Source organism: Monodon monoceros, unplaced genomic scaffold (assembly GCF_005190385.1).
Source record: "Monodon monoceros isolate NGI ecotype Baffin Bay Population unplaced genomic scaffold, NGI_Narwhal_1 Super_Scaffold_3, whole genome shotgun sequence".
NCBI lineage: Eukaryota > Metazoa > Chordata > Mammalia > Artiodactyla > Monodontidae > Monodon > Monodon monoceros.
In genome coordinates, this window is record NW_021703780.1 from 67,840,326 (window position 1) to 67,864,818 (window position 24,493).

A 24,493-nucleotide genomic window follows, 5' to 3' on the forward strand; every position below is an offset into this window, starting at 1 on the left:
ATCGTACATTAATTATTTACCCCACGCCTACAAGCATGTACATTATCCTACTGACAGTACACAGCACATTAAGTCAAATCAATTCTAGTCAACGTGTGTACCACATCCAGTAGATCACAAGTGTAACCAGCAGGCTGCGTGAAACCGTCAACCCGCTTGGGGTGTCCCTCTTCTCGCTCCAGGCCCATAACTTGTGGCGGTTTCTACTAATGAACTTTATCAGACAAGTGGTTCTCACTTCAGGGCCATCTCACCTGAAAGAGCCCACTCTTTCCTCTTAAATAAGACATCTCGTCGGACCAACGACTAATCAGGCCACGCTTACACATAACTGTGATTTCATGCATTTGCTAATTTTTAATTTTTAAAGGGATGCTGTGACTCAGCTATGGCCATCTGAGGCCTTAACACAGTCAAATAAATTGTAGCTGGACTTTAATTGAATATTATTTACCAACATCATCAACCATAAGGTGTTATTCAATCAGTGGTTACAGGCCATAAGGAAATTACGGACACACATGCACACACGTACACGTACGTACACACACACATGCAGTAAACAGATGAATGACCTGTTTAACAAACCCTCTTTACCCCCCACTAAATCCCATGCTCTACATGCCTATAATGCCTTGCCAAACCCCCAAAACAAGGCTAAAACATATAAATACATGGGACTTAGCTGTCTATACTCGATAAACATGAACTGAATGCTCAGAATTAGATAGACCTAGAAAATAAACCCCAATCATACCACCAATCAACTACTTAGATATTTACCATTTATACAGACCACTCCTATCAAAATTTTAACACGAAATCCGACATAAACCAACCACATACATATTACTTCACTATGTAAAAACAGCTTGTTAGTGTAGCTTAAAACCTAAAGCAAGGCACTGAAAATGCCCAGATGAGTTTACCAAGTCCGTAAACACATAGGTGCGGTCCCAGCCTTTCTATAAATTTTTAATAAAATTCCCATGTAAGCATCTGTGCCCCAGTGAGAATGCCCTCTAAACCATTAAGACGAAACGGAGCAGGCATCAGCACACTCACATGGGCGGCCCGTCACGCCCTGCTTAACCACACCCCGTGGGAAACAGCAGTGAGAAAAAATTAAGCCGCAAACCAAAGTTCGACTAAGTTGTATGAACTAGGGTTGGTAAATTTTCTGCCAGCCACCGTGGTCATATAATTAACCCCAATTAATGGAAACTCGGTGTAAAGTGTGTTAAAGAGTGATATAAAATGAAGTTAAATTTTAACTAAGCTGTAAAAAGCCATAACTAAAATAGACTACGTAGGTGACTTTAGTAGTTCCTGACTACAGGACAGCTAAGACCCAAAATGGGATTAGATACCCCACTATGCTTAGCCCTAAACCCAAATAACTACAAGAACAAAATTATTTGCCAGAGTTCTACTAGCAACAGCTTAAAACTCAGAGGACTGGGCTGTGCTTCCCACCCTTCCAGAGGAGCCTGTTTTATAATCGATAAACCCCGATAAACCTCACCAACCCTTGCTAATTCAGTCTATATTACCACCATCTTCAGCAAACATTAAAAAAGAATAAAAGTAAGCGTAATTATCATACATAAAAACGTTAGGTCAAGGTGTAACCTATAGGATGGGAAGAAATGGGCTACATTTTCTATTTCAAGAATATATTTCTCACGCATGAATTATGAAAACCAAAGGAAGATTTAGTAGTAAATTAAGAGTAGAGTGCTTAATTGAACAAGGCCATGAAGCACGCACACACTGCCCATCACCCTCGTCAAGTATTATAATAACTTCCTATAATCTGTTAGCAAATACTAATCATACAAGAGGAGACAAGTCGTAACAAGCATACTGGAAAGTGAGCTTGGATAAATCAAAGCGTAGCTTAAATAAAGCACCTAGTTTACACCTAGATTTCATAATTTATGAATACTCTGAATGAAATCTAGCCCAACACCTCTCCCCATATCTACTAATATAAGCAGACTAAATAAAACATTCACTCAACATTTAAAGTATAGGCGATAGAAATTTAAAATATCCTCTGGCGCTATACAGAAGGTACTCTAAGGGAATGATGAAAAAAGCATTAAAAGTAACAAAAAGCAAAGTTTACCCCTTGTAACTTTCGCATAATGATTTAACTAGAGAACATCTAACCGAGAACTTAAGTTAAATATGGCGAAACCAGACGAGCTACTTATGAACAGTTTATTAGAACAAACTCATCTATGTAGCAAAATAGAAGATTTATAAGTAGAGGTGACAACCCTAACTAGCCTGGTGATAGCTGGTTGTCCAGGAAAAGAATTTCAGTTCAACTTTAAAAATTACCAAAATAATTATAAATTTTAATGTATTTTACACTGTTATCTAAATAGGTACAGCTTTTTAGAAATGGATACAATCTTATCTAGAGAGTAAAAACAAACAACACCATAGTTGGCTTAAAAGCAGCCACCAATTAAGAAAGTGTTCAAGCTCAACAATAACTTTAATACCAATAACAAGCAAATCGACTCCTAGATTTGTACTAGACTAATCTATTGACCGACAGAGGCAATAATGTTATTATGAGCAATAAGAAGTATTTCTCCTTGCATAAATTTACATCAGTAACTAATAATATACTGATAATTAACAGTAAATAAATACAACTCAACATTAAATTATTTATTAAACACTGTTAATCCAACACAGGCAGGCACTCAAGGAAAGATTAAAAGTAAAAAGAACTTGGCAAACTCAAACCCTGTCTTTTTACCAAAAACATCACCTCTAGCATAACTAGTATTACAGGCACTGCCTGGCCAGTGACAACTGTTAAATGGCCGCAGTATCCTGATCATGCAAAGGTAGCATAATCATTTGTTCTCTAAATAAGGACTTGTACGAATGGCCACACGAGGGTTTTACCGTCTCTTACTTTCAATCAGTGAAGTTGACCTTACCGTGAAGAGGTGGGAATAACAAAATAAGACGAGAAGGCCCTATGGAGCTTTAATTAATTAAGCAAAAAAACCCTAATTAAACCACCAAGGGATAACAAAATTTTACATGGGGTGACAATTTTGGTTGGGGTGACCTTGGAACACAAAAAAGGCTCTGAGTGATTAAGTCTAGACTTACCAGTCAAAACATATCATCACTAATTGATCCAAAAAATTGATCAACAAGTTACCCTAGGGATAACAGCTCAATCCTACTCTAGAGTTCATATCAACAATACGGTTTATGACCTCGATGTTGGATCAGGACACCCCAATGCTGTAACCGCTATTAAAGGTTTGTTTGTTCAGTGATTAAAGTCCTACATGATCTGAGTTCAGACCGGTTTCTATCTACTATATAGTTCTCCCAGTATGAAAGGACAAGAGAAATAAGGCCCACTTTAAAAAGTGCCTTAAAACCAATTAATGATATAATCTTAATTTAATTAATACATATATTACTCAAGACCAGGGTTTGTTAAGGTGGGGCAGAGCCCAGTAATTGCATAAAACTTAAACCTTTATAACCAGAGGTTCAAATCCCCTCCCTTAACAAAATGTTTATAATTAATATCTTAATACTTGTTATCCCCATTCTTCTAGCCGTAGCATTCCTAACACTAATTGAACGAAAAATTTTGGGTTATATGCAACTTCAAAAAGGGCCAAATATCGTAGGACCATGTGGCCTATTACAGCCCATTACTGAGGCAGTCTAATTATTCACTAAAGAACCACTACGACCAGCTACATCCTCCATTTCCGTATTTATCATTGCACCAACCCTAGCCCTAACCCTAGCCCTAAACATATGAATTCCCCTACCCACTTATTAATATAAGTCTAGGAGTATTATTTATGCTAGCTACATCAAGGCTAGCTGTATACTCCATTTTATGATCCGGATCAGCTTCCAACTCAAAATACACATTAATTGAAGCCCTACAAGCAGTAGCACAAACAATTTCATATGAAGTAACACTAGCAATTATTCTTTTATCAGTCCTCTTAAGAAACAGGTCTTTTACCCTCTCAACCTCCATCACAACACAAGAGCATTTATGAAAAATTTTCCCATCATGACCCTTAGCTATAATATGATTTATTTCCACTCGAGCAGAAACTAACCGAGCTCCCTTTGACCTAACAGAGGGAGAACCTGAACCTGTATCAGGCTTCAACACAGAATATGCAGCAGGCCCATCTGTCATATTCTTCTTAGCAGAATACGCCAACATTATCATAATAAACATTTTCTCAACAATCCTATTTCTAAGAGCGTTCCATAACCCCTACATACCAGAACTATACAAAATCAACCTTATCATCAAAACACTATTACTAACAATTTCTTTCCTATGAATTCAAGCATCCTACTCTCGACTCTGATACGATCAACTAATACATCTACTTTGAAAAAACTTCTGACTACTAACACTAGCCATATGCATATGACATGTCTCACTACCTATTATAACATCAGGCATTCCTCCACAAACATAAGAAATATGTCTGATAAAAGAGTTACTGTGATAGAGTAAGCTATAGAGGTTTAAATGCTCTTATTTCTAGAATCATAGGAACTGAACCTATGCTTAAGAATTCAAAATTCTTCGTGCTACTACATTACACCATAATATATAGTAAGGTCAGTTAAATAAGTTATTGGGCCCATGCCCCGAAAATGTTGGTTTATATCCTTCTCGTATTATTAAACTCCATCATCTCAGGGACCATCATTGTAATAACCAGCTCCCACTGACTACTTATTTGAATCGGTTTTGAAATAAATATACTAGCCATTATTCCCATTACACTAAAAAAGTTTACCTCATGAGCTATAGAAGCATCCACTAAATAGTTTCTAACACAGCTACCGAATCCATATTACTTATAATAGCCGTTATCACTAACCTATTATACTCCAGCCAAGGAACTATTACAAAAATCTTTAATCCAACAGCATCTATAGTAATAGCAATAGCCCAAACCATAAAACTAGGACTATCTCCATTCCACTTCTGAGTACCTGAAGTTACACAAGGCATCTCATTAACAGCATGCTTAATCTTATTAACATGACAAAAACTTGCACCCTTGTCAGTATGATACCAAATCTCACCATCCATCAGCCTAAACCTAATATTATCCATATCCATACCATCTATTATAATCGGAGGATGAGGTGAACTAAACCAAACCCAACAATGAAAAACTACAGCTTATTCATCAATTGCTCACATAGGGTGAATAACAGCCATTATATTGTAAAACCCAACTATAACAATCCTTAACCTACTAATATATATCATAATAACACTTCCCATATTCATACTATTCATTTACAGCTCAGTCACCACCACACTACCACACACAAAATAAAATACCCATTATTACAACCCTCATTCTCATCACCCTCTTATCAATAGGAGGTCTTCCTCCACTATCAGGACTTATGCCTGAATACTCATTCAAGAAAAAACAAAAAATAACAATATTATTTTACCCACACTAATAGCTATCACAGCGTTACTCAATCTGTACTTCTACATACGACTCACGTATTCTACAGCACTAACTATATTTCCCTCTATAAATAAAAGTAAAATGACAATTTGATTTGACAAAACAACTTTCCTACCAACAGTAACTGTAATATCCACAATACTCTTATCCCTTACACCAATCCTTTCAGTATTGGACTAGGAATTTAGGTTACACAGACCAGGAGCCTTCAAAGCACTAAGCAAGTATAAGTTACTTAATTCCTGCTCAATAAGGATTGCAAGACTATATCCTACATCAATTGAATGCAAATCAAACACTTTTTAAGCTAAATCCTCACTAGATTGGTGGGATTACATTTCCCACGAAACTTAGTTAACACCTAAATACCCTAGTCAACTGGCTTCAATCTACTTCTCCTGCTGCAAGAAAAAAAAAAAAAAAAAAAAAGCGGAATTGAAGCTGCTTCTCTGAATTTGCAAATTCAATATGTAAAATTCACCACAGCACTTGGCAAAAAGAGGACTCAACCCCTGTCTTTAGATTTACAGTCTAATGCTTACTCAGCCATTTTACCTACATTCTTAAACAGCTGACTATTCTTAACTAACCATAAAGATATCAGTACCTTATATTTACTGTTTGGTGCTTGGGCTGGAATAGCAGACACTGCCTTAAGCCTGTTAATTCATGCTGAATTAGGCTAACCTAGAACACTGCTAGGAGATGATCAGATTTACAATGAACTTGTAACAGCCCGTGCATTTGTAATAATTTTTTTTATAGTTATGCCTATCACAGTTGGAGGCTTCAGAAACTGACTAGTCCCACTAATGCTGGGGCACCCGATATAGCCTTTCCCCATATAAACCATACAAGCTTCTGATTACCTCCACCTTCCTTCCTACTTCCACTTGCATCATCAATAGTTGAAGCCAGTGCCGGTGCAGGCTGAACTGTATATCCACCCTTAGCTGGAAACCTAGCCCACGCTGGAGCTTCAGTAGACCTTACCATCTTTTCCCTACATCTAGCAGGTGTCGCCTCAATTTTAGGTGCTATTAATTTTATTACTACAATTATTAATATAAAGCCACCCACTATACCCCAACATCAAACACCACTATTTGTAATGATCCGTTTTAATTACAGCTGTATTGCTGCTATTATCATTACCTGTATTAGCAGCCAGGATTACTATGCTATTAACAGACCGACACCTAAACACAACCTTTTTTGACCCCGCGGGAGGGGGTGATCCAATCTTATATCAACACCTATTCTGATTCTTCGGACAACCTGAAGTCTATATGCTGATTTTACCTGGATTTGGAATAATCTCACATATTGTAAATTATTATTCAGGAAAAAAAAAAAGAGCCTTTTGGATATATAGGTAAGTATGAGCCATAATATCAATGGAATTTTTAGGATTCATTGTATGAGCTCACCGTATGTTTACGGTAGGTACAGATGTCGACACACGAGCATATTTTACATCAGCCATTATAATTATTGCTATTTCCGCAGGAGTAAAAGTATTTAGTTGACTAGCAACCCTTCATGGAGGTAATATCAAATGATCTCCCACCATAATATGAGCCCTAGGCTTCATTTTCCTTTTTGCAGTAAGTGAATTAACAGGAATTGTCCTAGCTAACTCATCACTAGACATTGTCCTTCACGATACATATTATGTAGTCGCACACTTCCACTACGTATCAACAGGAGCAGTACTCACCATTATGGGAGGCTTCGTACATTGATTCCCACTATTCTCTCAGGTTATACACTCAACTCAACATGAGCAAAAATTCACTTTGTAATTATATTTGTAGCTGTAAATACAACCTTCTTCCCACAACATTTCCTAGGTCTACCTGGAATACCATGACAATATTCCGACTACCCAGATGCATACACAAAATGAAATACCGTCTTATCCATAGGCTCATTTATTTCACTAACGGCAGTAATGTTAATAATTTTCATAATTTGAGAGGCACTAGCATCAAAACGAGAAGTCTCAACAGTAAAGCTAACATATCTCCCAGGAGAATTTGGGAGGGGCAGAAGAAGGAGGAGAAGACCGATCTACCAGAGTCCTTCTCGCTGGAATCCATCTTGGCTGAGAGACGCACGCACCACCAGGAAGGACCCTGAATCAGACTATGGGCCAAGCGAGACGACTGGCCAGAGACAACCCAGAAACTAACCCGTTACCACAAAACCTGAGCCTGCGAGGCACGTGGCAGAGCGGTTCTCCTGGGTTCCCCCAGGCTCTCTGCCTTGGGGTTCCTTCCCAATAAAGTCTTTTGCTTTGTCAGTACGTGTGTCTCATCGGACAGTTCCTTTCCGAGTGTTAGACAAGAGCTTACTCTCCGGCCCTGGAAGGCCCTGCAACACCTGCACCGCCTCCTCCTCAAGGTGCTGCAGTCTCCCTGGCCCAACAAATTCATTCTTCAAGCACACCCAATGCCTAGCCCCGGGGCCTTTTGCACGTATTCTTCCTGCCTAACAGACCCCCTGCCACCATTCTCCAGTTTAACATCCTAATTATTCCTTCACTGTACTTAAAACTTAGCATGTTTACTTAGTTTCCTTCCATTGTCTCCACTAGAGCGTAAACTCCCTAAGAAAACCTGCCTTATTAGCACTTCTCACCATGTAGCACAGCACACGGTAGGTGTGCGAGAAATGCATGCTGAGTGAATAAGATTTCGAAGCACTACTTCCTGGCCAAACTCAGTACTCTGAGACCCAGCTAGAAACCGCACGGAAAATGCTGAGAAATTGAAGCTGTAGTCCACCATCAAGTGCCCTTTCTCTGCATTTTCTCCTGGCCCCTTGGGCCCCAGGCAGTGTCCAGGATGAGGCCATCCCTATCCATCCATCAGGAAGGGCAGCACCCAGTCCCTGCAGAGTCACCCCGGGCAAGCCCTGTGTATCGCGTCTGGTCCTCACACCAACCTGCCACACGGGAACGGCATACCCCATTTTGCAGATGGGAAAACTGAGGCTCAGAGAGCTGAAATAAATGGCATAGCTCAGCTTTGAACCAGCAATCTGGAGCCACAGCCCGGGCTAAGCACCTCAGGAGGGAGGCTGTGCCGCCCACAGAACCTCTCTCCCAAAATCATGGATGAGCACACCCACCTGTGAACTTCCAGAGCCACTCCAGGCCAATCCGGACCTTCCTCAGGGGCTTTTGTGCTGAGTGGAGGGTGATGGGGGAGGTGCACGCCTGCTGGATGTATATCTCCAGGTGGTCTTGGAGGTTCTGGCCAACTCCTGAAACCAGAGGGGCTGGTTAGGAAAATGTCTCCCAAAGGGGCTTAGCTGGCCTCTCAACATCCCCTGGTTTTGAAAACTTTTCCTCCACCCACTTATCTGCCAGGCCAGCTCCTGCTCATTCCCAGGGACACCACTCCCTCACTCCCAGCCATGTCTGGCCCTCTCAGATGCTGCCAAAGCTGCCTGCCCTTGACACTCGCTCCCAGGGCAGCACCTGTAACCATCCAGGTGCCTTCCGGCTAAGCCAGCACCCTCCACCGGGGCAGTGCCCACGCCTCCAGCGGGCACCACTCAGTGAGCTGTCCCGGGACGGCTGACCCTGCACCCTCACCCCTGGCCTGGGGAAGGAGGGAAGCAGGCCTGTCACGCTGTGCAGACCCAGCATGAGCCCATCCAAGCTCAAGGGGACACTGGGCGGGTCACTGTCATGGACCAGCACTTTCAAAGACCTCTTATGATAAAGCTTCAAGCTCTGGGAGCTTGAGTTATAAGAGAGGGCAAGAGGGACAGGGACAGGCTCCAAAGGGCATCAGAAACAGTCTATGAAATAAATATTAGGCCGGGAGAACCATCTGAACATGAACAGCATGTCAGGGTAGCTGGTGTGTCCTGAGGACGGAAAACACAAAGGCCCCGACCCCTCTTGCCACACGGCTGCCCTGTTGACCTGCCTGAGCCGGGCCCAGTGGGCTTTACGGGCAGACGCTCCCTGCTAGAGGTGCCTCGCTGCTGAGAGGGATGGGATGTCTGGGGAAGGGAGGAAAACGACACAAAAGCTTGGGGTTTCGCTGGGGGTAGGAGTCCAGCGAGGCCTGGGGGAACTTCAGGCTCGTGGGAACAATGTGACAGTTCTGAGGGGCCCTGACTCCTGTCCCCTCCCCACTCCATGCTAATAAAGTATAATAAACTTTTCTTTAACAGGGACACCTCTGGGGCGCAGTGGGGAAGGGAGCTCACCAGGAAGGTGGCACACCACCGGGATGCCCAGTTGCTTGAGGTCGTCGGCATTGCCCACGCCCGACAGCATGAGCAGCTGTGGAGAGTTGATGGCACCTCCACTCAGGATCACCTCCTTGCTGGCGAAAGCCTGGAAGAGGCGAGGGGCCAGGCAGCTCACACTTTCCCAGAAAAGCCAGTCAGAACCCCAAGAATACGGCCTTGGCATGACGCACCCACATGGTGGGTGGGGATCCTGCCCACAGGCTCCAGAGCAAGGAAGAGGATGCTCTGGGCGCCACTAGGTGAAAGTAGCCCACACGTGCAGCTGTGGGTGTGTGTGATCATAAATCAAGTGTGGTTCATGCTCTGATATATTCTGCAACAGCCTGACAGTAACGATGGTCTTAAAAACAGGACTGTAGAGCTTAAATGAGATAAATGGAAGCAGGCACTCAAACAAGCAGTTTAAATAAAGCACATGGTGAGAGAGATCTTCACATGGGATGCAGAACAATCCCCACATGCTCCTAAGTGGAAAACAGCACAGTGCAGAAATAGGGAGTGTGATCACAGGTATGGTTTTTAAAGCCTCTGATATAAACCTATCAATTTCCGGACAAGTGTGGAAGGCAACAGCAGAAAGAGGTTCATGGGGGCACTCATGCCCGGGCACCATGGGCCCTGTGCAGGTGGCTAGACTGGGGCTTCCTCACCTCTGCCAGGCCACCACCTCCTGGGGACAGTCTTTCAGGCTGTTGCCACCAGCCGCTCACTCCTTATCATCATGTTGATGGCGACAAGGACATGACTCCTGCCCACCCACACTGACTGAGCATGACCACGGGGTCACTGCCCACTCCCTCCCTGCCATGTGAGCTGCCCATGTGGTGGTAATTCACTCACCCTGTGGCTCTGGCCGTTCTTGATGTACTCCACACCCACTGCACGGGTACCTTCAAACAGCACCCTGCTCACAAATGTCTGGGTCTCAGCCGTGAGGGTGGGGCGGCTCAGTGCCGGATGCAGGTACGCACAGGCCGTGCTCCAGCGCTTGCCTGCAGGACAGAGCAAGGAGATCAGTCACAGCCCCAGCCTGTTCCCTAGGCACCTATCGTGGAGGGGGAGGTAGGGAAGGACTGCAGAAAGAGGGAATTTGTCCTTCCCCTGACTGTGCAAGTTCTGCCTTCAAAGGAAGGCTGAGGCCAAAATACCCTGTCCAACTGACATCCACATCTACCTGGGGCCCCCGGATGCAGGTGGGAAAACATCCCTCACCCTTGACAGGACGACAGAGACCAGGAGTGGCTGATAATGAGAGCCCTGGGTCCACCCGGGCCTTGCCTCTGCCCTGCTGCAAGGCCCGTCACTGCTCTGTGCCTCAGTACGCCCATCTGTGAGGCTTTAAAACTCGGGGCTGTGTGGCCGGAGAGCTGCCTCTTCATTCCACACCAACAGGGGCCAGAGGATGCCCAAGGGGTCACCATCTCCGAGTCACTTCTCATTGGCTTTGAATGGTATTCTGTGGCCTGTCGCCAGTGTAATCTGTCATATCCCCTCCACCTCAAACCAGTCCCAGTCTGTCCACACTTACTGACCATGACAGGTGGGGGCAGGAGGGTCGGGACTGTGATAGAGCAGCGTTTCGTTTTTAGAGGAGGAACCTGGGAGATGGGGAATCGGAGGCCTCGCGCTACCTTCGTGGATGGTCATATCCATCCAGCCGAAGCCCTCTTGCTGGAAGCCGTTCATGTCCTCGGTGAGGGGGTAGCCGGCCTCCTGCGCCGCCTCCAGGAACGCGCGGTGCAGCGGGTGGCCGCTCTTGCCCCGGGACACCCGCAGGGGGCCGTCGCCGCCGCGGTACCTCCCGGCACCCAGCTCGTGCGCCTGCGCCTTGCGGAAGTAGGGCAGGCAGTGCGCGTAGTCCCAGCCCGCCGCGCCCTCCCGCTGCCAGCGCTCGTAGTCCTCGGCGTGCCCACGGATGTAGACCATGGCATTGAGCGACGACGAGCCGCCCCAGACCCGGCCACGTGGCCAGTACAGCACGCGGCCGTCCAGGCCCGGCTGCGGCTCCGTGTGGTAGCACCAGTTGTACCTGTCATCGCACAGGTTGGCCACGAGGGCTGCGGGCATGTGGATCTTCCACAGGAGCCGCTTGCTCCCCGCGTACACATCCTTGGGCCCGGCCTCCAGCAGCAGCACTCGCTTGTCGGGGTCCTCCGTGAGCCGGCCGGCCAGCACGCAGCCAGCGGAGCCCGCACCCACCACCACGTGGCTGTACTCACCCCCAATCCGGGGGCGCTCGCTGGCCAGAGCACGGATGCCCCGGGGCCAGTGCTGCCCCAGGGCTCCCCATGGGCCCAGGCTCCCTCGCCTCCAGCCTCGAAGGATGCACCACATGTTTCCAGCCCAAGTCCTCTTACTTCCACGGGGCGAATGTGATGATTCACTTCCCCTAAAACAGAAAAAGAGGCTTTGAAACGTTTAACTCAGCATGCACTGCAGAATCAGCCCAAAGCTAGGGCAGCAAAGGGCCCCTGCAGGCCCGCCAGGTGCCTGCCGGGCGCTGGGTGGGGCAGGCCTGGCTGGCACGTCACTGCCCGCCCTGGGGAACCAGGAGGAACGAGCGGAAGCACAAGCAGGAATATCAGTCCTGTGGGACCGACGAGCACACGGCTGGGGGCACTGGAGTGGGGAGGTCCCCAGAAAGGCTTCCCTGTGACATCTGTGCATGAACCTGGAGGCCGGGCAGGAGTCTACCTGCTGGAAAACAGGGGCTTTCCAGGTTTACCCTCACTCCTCATCTGTTCAAGACAGTAAGACAGTTGCTGAGTCCCTACCACGTGCCAGGCACCACTTCCTCTCCAGCAATACTCAGAAAACAAGGCATCTGCTCTCAAAACTGATGGTCTGGGACTAGGGAGACAGACAAGACTTACATAAATAACCAAAGGAAGGTCAGGGTGAGAGGCTGGAGACTAAAGAGCTCAAAGCCTTTGACCTAAGGGCCCCCCAGAGTGCATGAGAGGGCTTTTCAGCAGGTGATGGGGTCAGAGCTACAATCTTTCAAGATCACTCTGTTGAGTGCTGGAGTTTTAACAAACACCAATAACTTCTGGAGGATCCTTTCCCAACAATGTTCATATTAATCCCAACATGCTCAGTGCACAGAGGTGGAAAAGAGTCAAGATATCCCATCAAGACCTCCACTGACACAGGAACCTCTGAGAAAGCCCCACCCATGAGGCTCAGGCACACAAGGCCCACTCAAGACTGAGGTTGCAACAGGAGAACTGGAAAACCTCAGCAAAACCCTGATAAATCCCTCGACCCCTTCCACGAGCCTATATCAAGTAACAGCAGCAGCCTATCACTGGAGGCAGACTAAGAGGTGAGAGTGGAGAGAAAGGTTCCACCCCACTCACCCCACCCCATTCCTGCAGGCACAGGAGAAAGAAGCAGCAAGGCCTCCTAAAAGCTAAATCTGAAGCAGGAATTCTGAGAACCTTCCAGCACTCCAGGCCTCGTGCTAGCACAAGGCAGCAGCAGCCCACAGCACAACTCCCAACTGGGTTGACTCAACACTCCACACTAATGACCTGATAGAATAAAAGGCATGCCCTTTTCTAGGCATAAACGCTATTTACCTCAGTCCCTACTATCCTGGTACACACAAGGTCACGCATTCAATAAAAAAATTAATAGACACAGAAATAAGAAAAAGAAATGAGTCATTATAAAGAGAAAAGTAGTTAACAGAACCAGACCAAGGGGACCCATCCAGACGTTAGAACTATCAAACAAAGACTTTAAAATAACCAAGTTTAACATCTTAAAAGATTTAATTGAAAAGGTGGACATGTTGAACAGATAGGCAATTTCAGCAAAAAGTTGGCAACTATTAAAAAAGGCACAAACAGAACTGCTAAAAATTAAAAAACAATTTTAAATTACCAGAAATGAATAAGTTGACTGGACATAGAAGAGCAAAGAATAAGTGAAACCGAACATTAGGTTAATAAAAATTATCCAAAAGGAAATAAAAAGAGAAGAAGGCACCTATCGTGGCACCTCGAGGTGCCTCTCTCGAGGGAGAGAGAGAGAAAAGAGCAACTGAGAGCATGGGATGATATCAAACTGTCTAAAGTATAGACAACTGGAGTCCCAGAAGTAGGAAAGGGATGAAGGGAAAAAAGAAGAGGGGGAGAGAGGAGAAGCAGAGGGAGAAGGGGAGAGAGAGGCAGAGAAGGACAGAGAAAGAACAGGGGAGAAAAGCTATCTGAAGAGATAATTGCTAAGACTTTCCCAATATTAATGCAAGACAAAAACACCAGAGATTCAAGAAACTTAGAGCATCTTCAGCAAGATCAATACAAAGAGAAACACATCTAGGTACATCACAGTCAAATTGCGGAAACCCCAGAAAAAAATCATCAAAGCAGCTGCCCCCCCAAAAAAAAAACATATGTACAGAGGAATAAGTTTAAGAGTGGCTGCAAACTTCTCATCAGAAAATTTACAATACAGGATTGGATCTAGATGGTGGGGGAGTAGGACAGGAAGCTCACCTTCTCCTGCAAATACATCAAAAATACATCTACATGTGGAACGATTCTCACAGAATACCTACTGAACACTGGCAAAAGACCTCAGGCTTCCAAAAGAGCAAGAAAATCTCCACATCAGTGAGTAGGACAAAAGAAAAAAAGGGAGAGAGAGAGAGAAAGGCATTGGGGCAGGACCTGTGCCCCCAGGAGGGAGCTGTGAAAAAGGAAATGTTTCTGCACACTGCTAAGTCCCCTCACTGGCGGCAGGGACTGAGGGCTGAGGCTTGGGCTTCAGAGGTCAGACCAGGGAGAGGACTGGGATTGGCTGTGTCAAGGAAGCCTGTGGGGGCCAGGGTGTGCTCACCACAACTGAGGGAGTATGGGAAGAAGCCTGAGCCTGCCAGAGAGGCAAGGCGCCACTGTTGCGTGGCGTGCAAAGAGAGGGGCAGGGCCGCCATAGGAGCTTCTTTCTCCATGTAAGGCACCGCCTACTGGAACTCTGAGGGCAGGTGCGAGCCACCGTTGCCACCTTGGACTCCAGAGACGGGCATGGACCGTTGCTGCCACGGAGGGTCCCTTGACTGGGCACCAAACACTGCCCCTGCCTTCCTGGGAGCCCGCGTGGACCACACACCTGCACACCCCCTGTCAAGGGGATAACGGCCAGTACACGCTGAGGAAACAGACAGCAAGCATCCAAACCAAAAACAGCCCTCACACCAAAAAAATATTAAACCCACACATGCCACATAGGGATGCTCCCGCATATAAATAGCCCTCCAAGACTACAGTAGATAGCTGTTTCTCCTAAACTCACAGAGTAAGAGAAATATAAGCAAAATGAAGAAGCAGAGGAACCACTCCCAGTTAAAAGACCAAGAGAATTCCCCTGAAGGAACAAGCAATGAAACAGACCTCTTCAGTCTAACAGACACCAAATTCAAAAAAGAGGTGAACTAACACAACATTGTAAAGCAATTAAACTCCAATAAAGATGTTAAAAAAAGGAGGTGAAAATGAAAATACTGAAGGAATTAAGAAAGGCTATCAGAGAAATGCAGATTACTGTAAAAAAAGGAACTAGAAACTATAAGGAGAAGCCAGGAAAAATTAGAAAATTCATTTGCTAAGATGAAAGCTGAGCTGAAGGCAATGAATAGCAGAATGCACAATGCAGAAGAAAGAATAAGTGATCTGGAAGACAGAATAATGGAAATTACCCAATCAAAACAGCAAACAGAAAGCCAAATGAAAGCAATATAAGATAACATAAAGCGTGCCAATCTACACATAACAGGGAAGAAGGAGAAGACAGAGAAAAGGGGATTGAAAATGTATATGAAAAAATTATGGCTGAAAACTTCCCAAACCTAAAGAAGGAAACAGATATCCAGGTACAGGAAGCACAGAAGATCCCAAACAAGATGAACCCAAACAGACCTACACCAAGACATATGATAATAAAAATGGCAAAAGTTAAAGATAAAGAGAGGATTCTAAAGGCAGCAAAAGAAAAACAAAGAGTTAATTACAAGGGAAACCCCATAAGGCTATCAGCTGATTTCTCTACACAAACACTGCAGGCCAGAGGGGAGTGGCAAAATATTTTTAAAGCCTTAAAAGAGAAAAATCTGCAATCTAGAATACTCTAACCAGCAAGAATATCATTTAGAATAGGAGAAAAATTAAAGAATTTTTCAGACAAGCAAAAACTAAAAGAATACAGCAATACTAAACCTAGCCTAAAAGAAATATTGAAAGGTCTTCTTTAGATAGAAAAGAAGCAAGAAGATATATAAAGAAGGAAATCACAATTGGAAAGTAAATCACTTAAAGTAGCCAGTATACAGATCAAAAAGGAAAAAACAAAAACAAAAACCTATTTGTGAAAGCGATGATAAACAAAAGAACAGCAAAAGGATAAACATGAAAATGTAAAAAAGGACATGAAAATCATAAAATGTGGGGAAGGAGAGTAAGAAAGTGCAGTTGTTTTATTTTTAAGAATGTGTTTGAACCTATAAGACTATAAGTCTAAAGCAAGAAGATACAGGAAGGGGTTAACATACTTGAAAAACAGGGCAACCACAAATCAAAAACATACAATAGATTCACAAAAAACAAAAAGAAGAGAACACAAGTATAAAATAAAAGGCAATCATCAAACCACAAAAAGAAAAAGGAACAAAAAAGAAACATAGAGTCAACTGGAAAACGAGATTTAAAGTGGCAATAAATACATACATATCAATAATTACCTTAAATGTCAATGGACTGAACCCTCCAATCAGAAGATGTAGAGTGGCAGACTGGATTAAAAAAAACAAGAGCCTACAATATGCTGCCTAAAAGAGACGCACCTTACGGCAAAGGACACACATAGATTCAAAGTGAAGGGATGGAAAAAGATATTTCATGCAAACGGAAATGACAAGAAAGCGAGAGTTGCAATACTCATATCAGACAAAATAGATTTTAAAACAAAGGCCACAGAGAAAGATAAAGAAGAACACTATATAATGGTAAAAGGATCAATACAAGAAGAGGATTTTACACTTGTCAACATATATGCACCCAATATAGGAGCACCCAAATACATAAAACACATACTAACAGACATAAAAGGAGAAACTGATGGGAATGAAATAAGAGACTTTAACACCCCACTCACATCAGTGGACAGATCTCCTAGACAGAAAATCAATCAGGCAACAGAGATCCTAAATGATACAACAGAACAGATTTAATTGATATTTTCAGGATATTACATCAAAGAAAACCCCACATATTTTTCAAGTGCACATGGGACAGTCTCTAGGATTGACCACATACTAGGGCACAAAACTAATCTCAGCAAATTAAAGAGTATAGAAATTATTTCAAGCATCTTCACTGACCACAACGGCATGAAACTAGAAATCAACCACAGGAAAAGAAATGAGAAAAAAATAATTTCATGGAGACCAAACACCATGCTACTAAAAAACCAATGGGTCAACAAGGAAATCAAAAAGGAAATTTAAAAATACCTTGAGACAAACGACAATGAAAAGACAATCATACAAAATTTATGGGATGCAGCAAAAGCCGTTCTTAGAGGGAAGTTCATAGTGATACAGGCCTTCCTTAAAAAATAAGAAAAATCTCAAATAAACAACCTAACATACCACCTAAAAGAATTAGAAAAAGAAAAACAAACAAAACCTAAAGTCAGCAAAAGGAAGGAAATAATAAAGATGCAGAAGGAAATAAAATAGAGATTAAAAAAATAGAAAAAAAATCAATAAAGTCAAGAGCTGGTTCTTTGAAAGGGTAAACAAAATTGACAAACCTCTGGTCAGGCTCACCAGAAGAAAAGAGAGTGAACCCAAATAAACAAAATAAGAAATTAAAAAGGAGAAATCTCAACTGATACTGCAGAAATACAAGAAAGAAAAAAAAAAAAAATAAGAGAGGGAATTCCCTGGCAGTCCAGTGATTAGGACTTCACACTTTCACTGCTGTGGGCCCAAGTTTGATCCCTGGCTGGGGAATTAAGATCCTGCAAGATGCATGGTGTGGCCAAAAAAAAATTTTTTTAATTAAAAAAAAAACCCATAAGAGAATACTATGAACAATTATATGACAACATATCTGACAACCAAGAAGAAACGGACAACTTTCTAGAAATATACAGCCCACCAAAATTAAATCAAGAAGAAATAGTTAATTTGAACAGACTGATCAATAGAAATGAAGTAGAATCTATAAAAACAAACAAACAAAACAAAACAAAACAACTCCCTATGAACAAAAGTCCAGGCCCAGATGGCTTCACAGGCGAATTCTACCTAACATACAAAGTAGAACTTATAGTGATCCTTCTCAAACTCTTCCAAAAGATTCAACAGCAGGGTACACTCCCAAAGACATTCTATTAAGCTACCATCACCCTGATACCAAGACCAGACAATGATACCACCAAAAAAGAAAATTACAGATCAATATCTTTGATGAATATAGATGCAAAAATCCTCAACAAAATGTTAGCAAACCAAATCCAACAACACACAAAAAAGGTCATACACCACAATGAAGTGGGATTCATCCCAAGTTCAAAAGGGTGGTTCAACATATGCAAATCAATCAATGTAATACACCACATAAACAAAAGAAAATTCAAAAACCACATGACCATCTCAATAAATGCAGAAAAGCATTTGACAAAATTCAACATCCAGTCATGATAAAAACTGTTACCAAAGTAGGTACAGAGAGAACATATTTCAACATAATAAAAGCCATTTCTGACAAACCCACAGCCAATATAATACTCAATGGTGAAAAGCTGAAACCCTTCCTGATAAAATCTGGAACAAGACAAGGATGCCCACTCTCACCACTTCTATTCAACATAGTATTGGAAGTCCCAGCCACAGCAATCAGAAAAGAAAAAAGTAAATAAAACGTATTCAGATTGGAGAGGAAGAGGTAAAACTGACACTATATGCAGAGGACATGATACTAGATATAGAAAACCCTAAGAACTTCAACAAAAACTACTAGATCTAATAAATGAATTCAGCAAAGTAGCAGGATACAAGATTAACATTCAGAAATTGTTTGCATTTTTTTCAACAGCAGATCCTTGTTGGTTATCTATTTTAAATATAGCAGTGTGTAAATGTCAATCCCACACTCCCAAACTATCCCTCCCCTCCCCACATTTCTTTACACTAACAATGAAATATCAGAAAGGGAATGTAAAAAAAAAAAAACTTTTAGGACCTAGAAGAACTAAAGAGCAAACAAACAATGATAAACAACACAATAAATGAAATTAAAAATTCTCTAGAAGGAATCAATAGCAGAATAACTGAGGCAAAAGAATGTTTAACTGACCTGGAAGATAAAATAGTGGAAATAATTACCACAGAGGAGAATAAAGAAAAAAGAATGAAAAGAATTGAGGACAGTCTCAGAGACGTCTGGGACAATATTAAATGCACCAACATTCAAATAATAGGGGTACCAGAAAAAGAGAAAAAGAAAGGGACTGAGAAAATATTTGAAGAGATTATAATTGAAAACTTCCCTAATATGGGTAAGGAAATAGTCAATCAAGTCCAGGAAGTGCAGAGAGTCCCATACAGGATAAATTAAAGAGAAACATGCCAAGACAAATATTAATCAAACTATCAAAAATTAAATACAAAAAAAAATAGTAAAATCAGGAAGGGAAAAACAACAAATAACATACAAGGGAATCCCCATAAGGTTACCAGCTGATCTTTCAGCAGAAACTCTGCAAGCCAGAAGGGAGTGGCAGGACAATTTTAAAGTGATGAAAGGGAAAAAGTTAAAACCAATATTACTCTACACAGCAAGGATCTCATTCAGAATAGACAGAGAAATTAAAACCTTTACAGACAAGCAAAAACTAAGAGAAATCAGCACCACCAAAGCAGCTTTACAACAAATGCTAAAGGAACTTCTCTAGGCAGGGAACAGAAGAGAAGGAAAAGACCTATAATAACAAACCCCAAACAATTAACAAAATGGTAATAGGAACATACATATTGATAACTACCTTAAAGGTAAATGGACTAAATGCTCCAACCAAAAGACATAGACTGGCTGAATGGATACAAAAATGAGACCCATATATATGCTGTCTACAAGAAAACCACTTCAAACCTAGGGACACATACAAACTGAAAGTGAGGGGATGGAAAAAGACATTCCATACAAATGGAAATCAAAAGAAAGCTGGAGTAGCAATTCACATATCAGACAAAATAGACTTTAAAGTAAAGACAATTACAAGAGACAAAGAAGGACACTACATAATGATCAATGTATCGATCCAAGAAGATATAACAATTGTAAAAATTTATGCACCCAACATAGGAGCACCTCAATACATTAGGCAAATGCTAACAGCCATGAAAGGGGAAATCGACAGTAACACAATCATAGTAGGAGACTTTAACACCCCACTGTCACCAATGGACAGATCATCCAAAAGGAAAATAAATAAGGAAACAGAGGCTTTAAATGATACATTAAAAAAGATGCACTTAATAGATATTTATAGGACATTCCATCCAAAAAAACAGCAGATTACACTTTCTTCACAAGTGCTCATGGAACATTCTCCAGGATAGATCATATCTTGGGTCACAAAGCAAGCCTTGGTATATTTAAGAAAATTGAAATGGTATCAGGTATCTTTTCCTACCACAACGCTATGAGACTAGATAGCAATTACAGGAAAAAAATCTGTAAAAAATACAAATACATGGAAACTAAACAATACACTACTATATAACCAAGAGATCGCTGAAGAAATCAAAGAGGAAATCAAAAAACAGCTAGAAACAAATGACAATGAAAACATGATGACCCAAAACCTATGGGATGCACCAAAAGCAGTTCTAAGAGGGAAGTTTATAGCAATACAAATCTACCTCAGGAAACAAGAAACATCTGAAATAAAAAACCTAACCTTACACCTAGAGCAATTAGAGAAAGAAGAACAAAAAAACCCTAAAGTTAGAAGAAGGAAAGAAATCATAAAGATCAGAGCAGAAATAAATGAAAAAGAAATGAAGGAAACAATAGCAAAGATCAATAAAACTAAAAGCTGGTTCTTTGAGGAAGATAAACAAAATTGATAAACCATTAGCCAGACTCATAAAGAAAAAAAGGGACAAGACTCAAATCAATAGAATTAGAAAAGAAAAAGAAGTAACAACTGACACTGCAGAAATAAAAACGATCATGAGACATTACTACAAGCAACTATATACCAATAAAATGGACAACCTGGAAGAAATGGACAAATTCTTAGAAAAGCACAACCTTCTGAGACTGAACCAGGAAGAAATAGAAAATATAAACAGACCAATCGCAAGCACTGAAATTGAAACTGTGATTAAAAATCTTCGAACAAACAAAAGGCCAGGACCAGATGGCTTCACAGGCAACTTCTATCAAACATTTAGAGAAGAGTTAACACTCATCCTTCTCAAACTCTTCCAAAATATAGCAGAGGGAGGAACACTCTCAAACGCATTCTACGAGGTCACCATCACTCCGATACCAAAACCAGACAAAGATGTCACGAAGAAAGAAAACTGCAGGCCAATATCACTGATGAACATAGATGTAAATATCCTCAACAAAATACTAGCAAACAGAATCCGACAACACATTAAAAGGATCATACACCACGATCAAGTGGGGTTTTCCCAAGAATGCAAGGATTCTTCAATATATGCAAATCAATCAATATGATACACCATATTAACAAACTGAAGGAGAAAAAACATATGATCATCTCAACAGATGCAGGAAAAGCTTTCGACAAACTTCAACACCCATTTATGATAAAAACCCTCCAGAAAAGAGGCATAGAGTGAACTTACGTCAACATAATAAAGGCCATATATGACAAACCCACAGCCAACATCATTCTCAGGGGTGAAAGACTGAAACCATTTCCTCTAAGATGAGGAACAAGACAAGATTGTCCACTCTCACCACTATTATTCAACATAGTTTTGGAAATTTTACCCACAGCAATCAGAGGAGAAAAAGATATAAAAGGAATCCAAATCAGAAAAGAAGAAGTAAAACTGTCACTGTTTGCAAATGACAAGACAGTGCTACCAGAAAACTAGTAGAGCTAATCAATGAATTTGATAAAGTAGCAGGATACAAAGTCAATGCACAGAAATCCCTTGCATTCCTATATACTAATGGTGAAAAATCTGAAAGAGAAATTAAGGAAACACTCCTATTTACCACTGCAACAAAAAGAATAAAATGCCTAGATAAACCTACCTAAGGAGATAAAAGACGTGTATGCAGAAAACTATAAGATACTGATAAAAGAAATTAAATGTGATACAAAGAGATGGAGAGATACACCATGTTCTTGGATTGTTCTTGGAAGAATCAACACTGTGAAAACGACTATACTCCCCAAAGCAATCTACAGATTCAATGCAATCCCTATCAAATTACCACTGGCATTTTTCACAGAACTAGAACAAAAAATTTCACAATATGTATGGAAACACAAAAGATCCCGAATAGTCAAAGCAATCTTGAAAAGGAAAAACAGAGCTAGAGGAATCAGGTTCCCTGACTTCAGACTACAGTACAAACCTACAGTAATTAAGACAGTATGGTATTGGCACAAAAACAGAAATATAGATCAATGGAACAGGATAGAAAGCCCAGAGATAAACCCACACACATATGGTCACCTTATTTTTGATAAAGGAGGCAAGAATATACAATGGAGAAAAGACAGCCTCTTGGATAAGTTGTGCTGGGAAAACTGGACAGCTACCTGTAAAAGAATGAAATTAGAACACTCCCTAACACCATACACAAAAATAAATTCAAAATGGATTAAAGACCTAAATGTAAGGCCAGACAGTATAAAACTCTTAGAGAAAATCACAGGAAGAACATTCTATGACATAAATCACAGCAAGATCTTTTTTGACTCACCTCCTAGGGAAATGGAAAAAAAGCAAAAATAAACAAATGGGACCTAATGAAACTTAAAAGCTTTTGCACAGGAAAGGAAACAATAATCAAGATGAAAAGACAACCCTCAGAGTGGGAGAAAATATTAGCAAATGAAGCAACTGACAAAGTATTAATCTCCAAAATTTACAAGCAGCTCATGCAGCTCAATATCAAAAACAAACAACCCAATCCAAAAATGGGCAGAAGACCTAAATAGACATTTCTCCAAAGAAGATATACAGATTATCAACAAACACATGAAACGATGCTCAACATCACTAATCATTAGAGAAATGCAAATCAAATCTACAATGAGGTATCACCTCACACCAGTCAGAATGGCCATCGTCAAAAAATCTACAAACAATAAATGCTGGAGAGGGTGTGGATAAAAGGGAACCCTCTTGCTCTGTTGCTGGGAATGTAAATTGATACAGCCACTATGGAGAACAGTATGGAGCTTCCTTAAAAAACTAAAAATAGAACTACCATACGACCCAGCAATCCCACTACTGGGCATATACCCTGAGAAAACCGTAATTCAAAAAGAGTCATGTATCACAATGTTCATTGCAGCTCTATTTACAATAGCTGGGACATGGAAGCCACCTAAGTGTCCAGCAACAGATGAATGGATAAAGAAGATGTGACATATATACAATGGAATATTACTTAGCCATAAAAAGAAATGAAGGTGAGTTAATTGTAGTGAGGTGGATGGACCTAGAGTCTGTCATACAGAGTGAAGTAAGTCAGAAAGAGAAAAACAAATACCGTATGCTAACACATATATATGAATTTAAAAAAAAAAAAAGGTTCTGAAGAACCTAGGGGCAGTAAAGGAATAAAGACGCAGACATAGAGAATGGACTTGAGGACACGGGGAGGGGGAAGGGTAAGCTGGGACGAAGTGAGAGAGTGGCATGAACATATATACGCTACCAAATATAAAACAGATAGCTAGTGGGAAGCAGCTGCATAGCACAGGGAGATCAGCTCGGTGCTTTGTGACCACCTAGAGGGGTGGGAAAGGGAGGGTGGGAGAGAGGAGATATGGGGATATATGTATATGTATAGCTGATTCACTTTGTTATAAAGCAGAAACTAACACACCGTTGTAAAGCAATTATACTCCAAAAAAGATGTTAAGAAAAATAAATAAAAGAATACAGGAATTTAAAAATAAATAAATAAATAAAGGAATAGAATAGGAAACAAAAATAACTTTTAGAATAGCACCAAAAAACCCAACAACAACAACAAAAAAAAACCCCTAGGAATAAACCTGACCAAGGAGGTGAAAGACTTATATGCTGAGAACTATAAAACATTAATAAAGGAAATAAAAGAGGATTCAAAGAAATGGAATGATATCCCATGCTCTGGGAGTGGAAGAGCATGTTAAAATGGCAATACTACCCAAAGCAATCTACATATTTAATGCAATCCCTATCAAATTACCCATGACATTTTTCATAGAACTAGAACAAATCATCCAAAAATTTATATGGAACAATGAAAGACCCCAAATTGCCAAAGCAATCCTAAGGAAAGAAAACAAAGCAGGAGGCATAACTCTCCCAGAATTCAGACAATATTACAAAGCTACAGTAATCAAAACAGTATGGTATTGGTACAAAAACAGACATACAGATCGATGGAACAGAATAGAGAGCCCAG

At 41.5% G+C, this 24,493-nt stretch overlaps 1 protein-coding gene across 1 annotated transcript in view; it reads right to left on the minus strand.

Moving 5' to 3' along the window:
- Window positions 1-24,493, minus strand: part of CHDH (choline dehydrogenase) — a 66,007-nt gene that overhangs the window by 10,575 nt on the left and 30,939 nt on the right. The window contains exons 2-5 of the mRNA XM_029243851.1: window positions 11,438-12,195; window positions 10,647-10,798; window positions 9,762-9,891; window positions 8,667-8,801 (exon numbers count right to left, since the gene is read on the minus strand). Coding sequence (XP_029099684.1) covers window positions 8,667-8,801; window positions 9,762-9,891; window positions 10,647-10,798; window positions 11,438-12,140 — 1,120 coding nt within the window. The 5' untranslated portion in view covers window positions 12,141-12,195. The remainder of the gene's footprint in view (window positions 1-8,666; window positions 8,802-9,761; window positions 9,892-10,646; window positions 10,799-11,437; window positions 12,196-24,493) is intronic.